This window comes from Gekko japonicus, unplaced genomic scaffold (assembly GCF_001447785.1).
Source record: "Gekko japonicus isolate JY-2015 unplaced genomic scaffold, Gekko_japonicus_V1.1 scaffold1344, whole genome shotgun sequence".
NCBI classification, from domain to species: domain Eukaryota; kingdom Metazoa; phylum Chordata; class Lepidosauria; order Squamata; family Gekkonidae; genus Gekko; species Gekko japonicus.
Window position 1 is genome coordinate 346,306 of NW_015164226.1, and position 1,747 is coordinate 348,052.

The 1,747-nt window shown below is 44.2% G+C and overlaps 1 protein-coding gene across 1 annotated transcript; it reads left to right on the plus strand.

Moving 5' to 3' along the window:
- Window positions 1–305: 305 nt before the first annotated feature.
- Window positions 306–896, plus strand: LOC107108157 (interferon kappa-like). Its single transcript, XM_015408558.1, has one exon. The coding sequence runs from the start codon at window positions 306–308 to the stop codon at window positions 894–896; it is 591 nt and encodes a 196-aa protein (XP_015264044.1).
- Window positions 897–1,747: the final 851 nt, after the last annotated feature.

The following is a 1,747-nucleotide window of genomic DNA, read 5'->3' on the forward strand; positions in this document are numbered from 1 at the left end:
GACTTTGACTTCCCCCAAAAATAATTAACTCACAGTTTAGTCCAATATATCTATAAAAATAAAATCACTCAAAAACTAATACCCTGTGAAAACAGCATTTTTATTCTACATAATTTTCACATTCATATGGAAAGGAGAAAAGTGAAAGTACAGTATTTTAAGAAAGGGAAAATTCTGATGAATGGAAAGGGGCAGTTTCATCCCTCAATATTTAAAAGCCAAGACATGGCTCAAAGACTCACCAAGCTCCAGAAGTCATTCCTCGAGGCACGCATTCTGAACTCAGGCAAAGAGCATATACCACCATGAACGCCATACTTGCACAAGGATGGCTCCATATATGCTTAGTGATGCTTTTCTTCAGTGAGGTCTCATCTCAGAGCTGCACCAGTCTTCGTGTACAGCTAACCACCACCACCAAGAACAGCCTGGGACTACTGAAGAGCAAAATGAGAACAAACCTTCCTCTCCAGTGCCTAAGTGACATGAGAGACTTTGTCGCCACCCAAGAAATTCTCAAGGAGATCCAAACGTCCCTGGAAGAGAATCCAAAGGTGGCCATTCATGAAATCTTCCAACAGATCATCCGCACCTTCAACCAAAACCGGACGGAAACGGCTTGGGATGAGAATTCCATGGCAGCATTCCAGACCAGACTTCACCAGCAAGTCCAGCATCTGGGAAGGTGCTTGAGTGCAGAGATGGAGAATGACATCCCGTCTCCAAGAGGTCAGAACATCCAGCTCACCAGGCTGAGAGTGAAAAGATACTTCCAGAGAATTGACAACTTCCTGAATGAGAAGCAGCACGGTCTGTGTGCCTGGGCAATTGTCCAGATCGAAGTCAAGCAATGTCTGCTGTTGGTGGACCAACTCACAAATAGGATTCCAATCTGAAGGTACTTAGATATTTTAAAAAATATTTTTGCTTTGAACTGAAGAATAATTAGCTAACCCTACAGATACCAATTAAAGACTTTTTTGCCATCAAGTCACAGCTGGCTTATGGCGACCCCATAGGGTTTTCAAGGCAAGAGATGTTCATAGGTGGTTTGCCCTTGCCTGACTCTGTGTCAGGACCCTGGCATTCCTCGGTGGTCCCCCTTCCAGACACTGGCCGGGGCTGACCCTGCTTAGCATGCAACATCTGACGAAATCAGGCTAGCCTTGGCCATCCAGGGCAGGCCATGAGGACCACAGCCTCCCCGCAAAAAAAGGCTTTTCACCATCAACACTCATTTAGCTTCCCACAGATTTCATCAGGTCTTTCTTGTGACTCAAATGAGGAGATTCACATCGAGCTTACTGTTAAATCGATCTCAGCTATTACTAATTTTGTCTACTCTGGTGATATTTACTTCACCAACCCCCAGCTCACATCTTGACAGTCAGCCCTTAGGGTGCACAGGTACTATCCAAATATCCATGTTAGTATAACATAGCATTTCATATATATCACGGATACATTTTTACCAAACCTGTAATGCAATCCAATCATATAAGTTAAACAGCTTTGTAAAATACTATAGTGTAATTGTTTTTAAAGGTAAAGGTAAAGGTTCCCTTGCTCGAAAGCCAGTCGAATCCGATTCTAGGGTTGCGGTGCTCATCTCTGTTTCAAAGCCGAAGAGCCAGCGCTGTCCGAAGACGTTTCCGTGGTCATGTGGCCGGCATGACTAAACACCAAGGCGCATGGAACGCTGTTACCTTCCCACCGAAGTGGTCCCTATTTATCTACTTGCAATTTC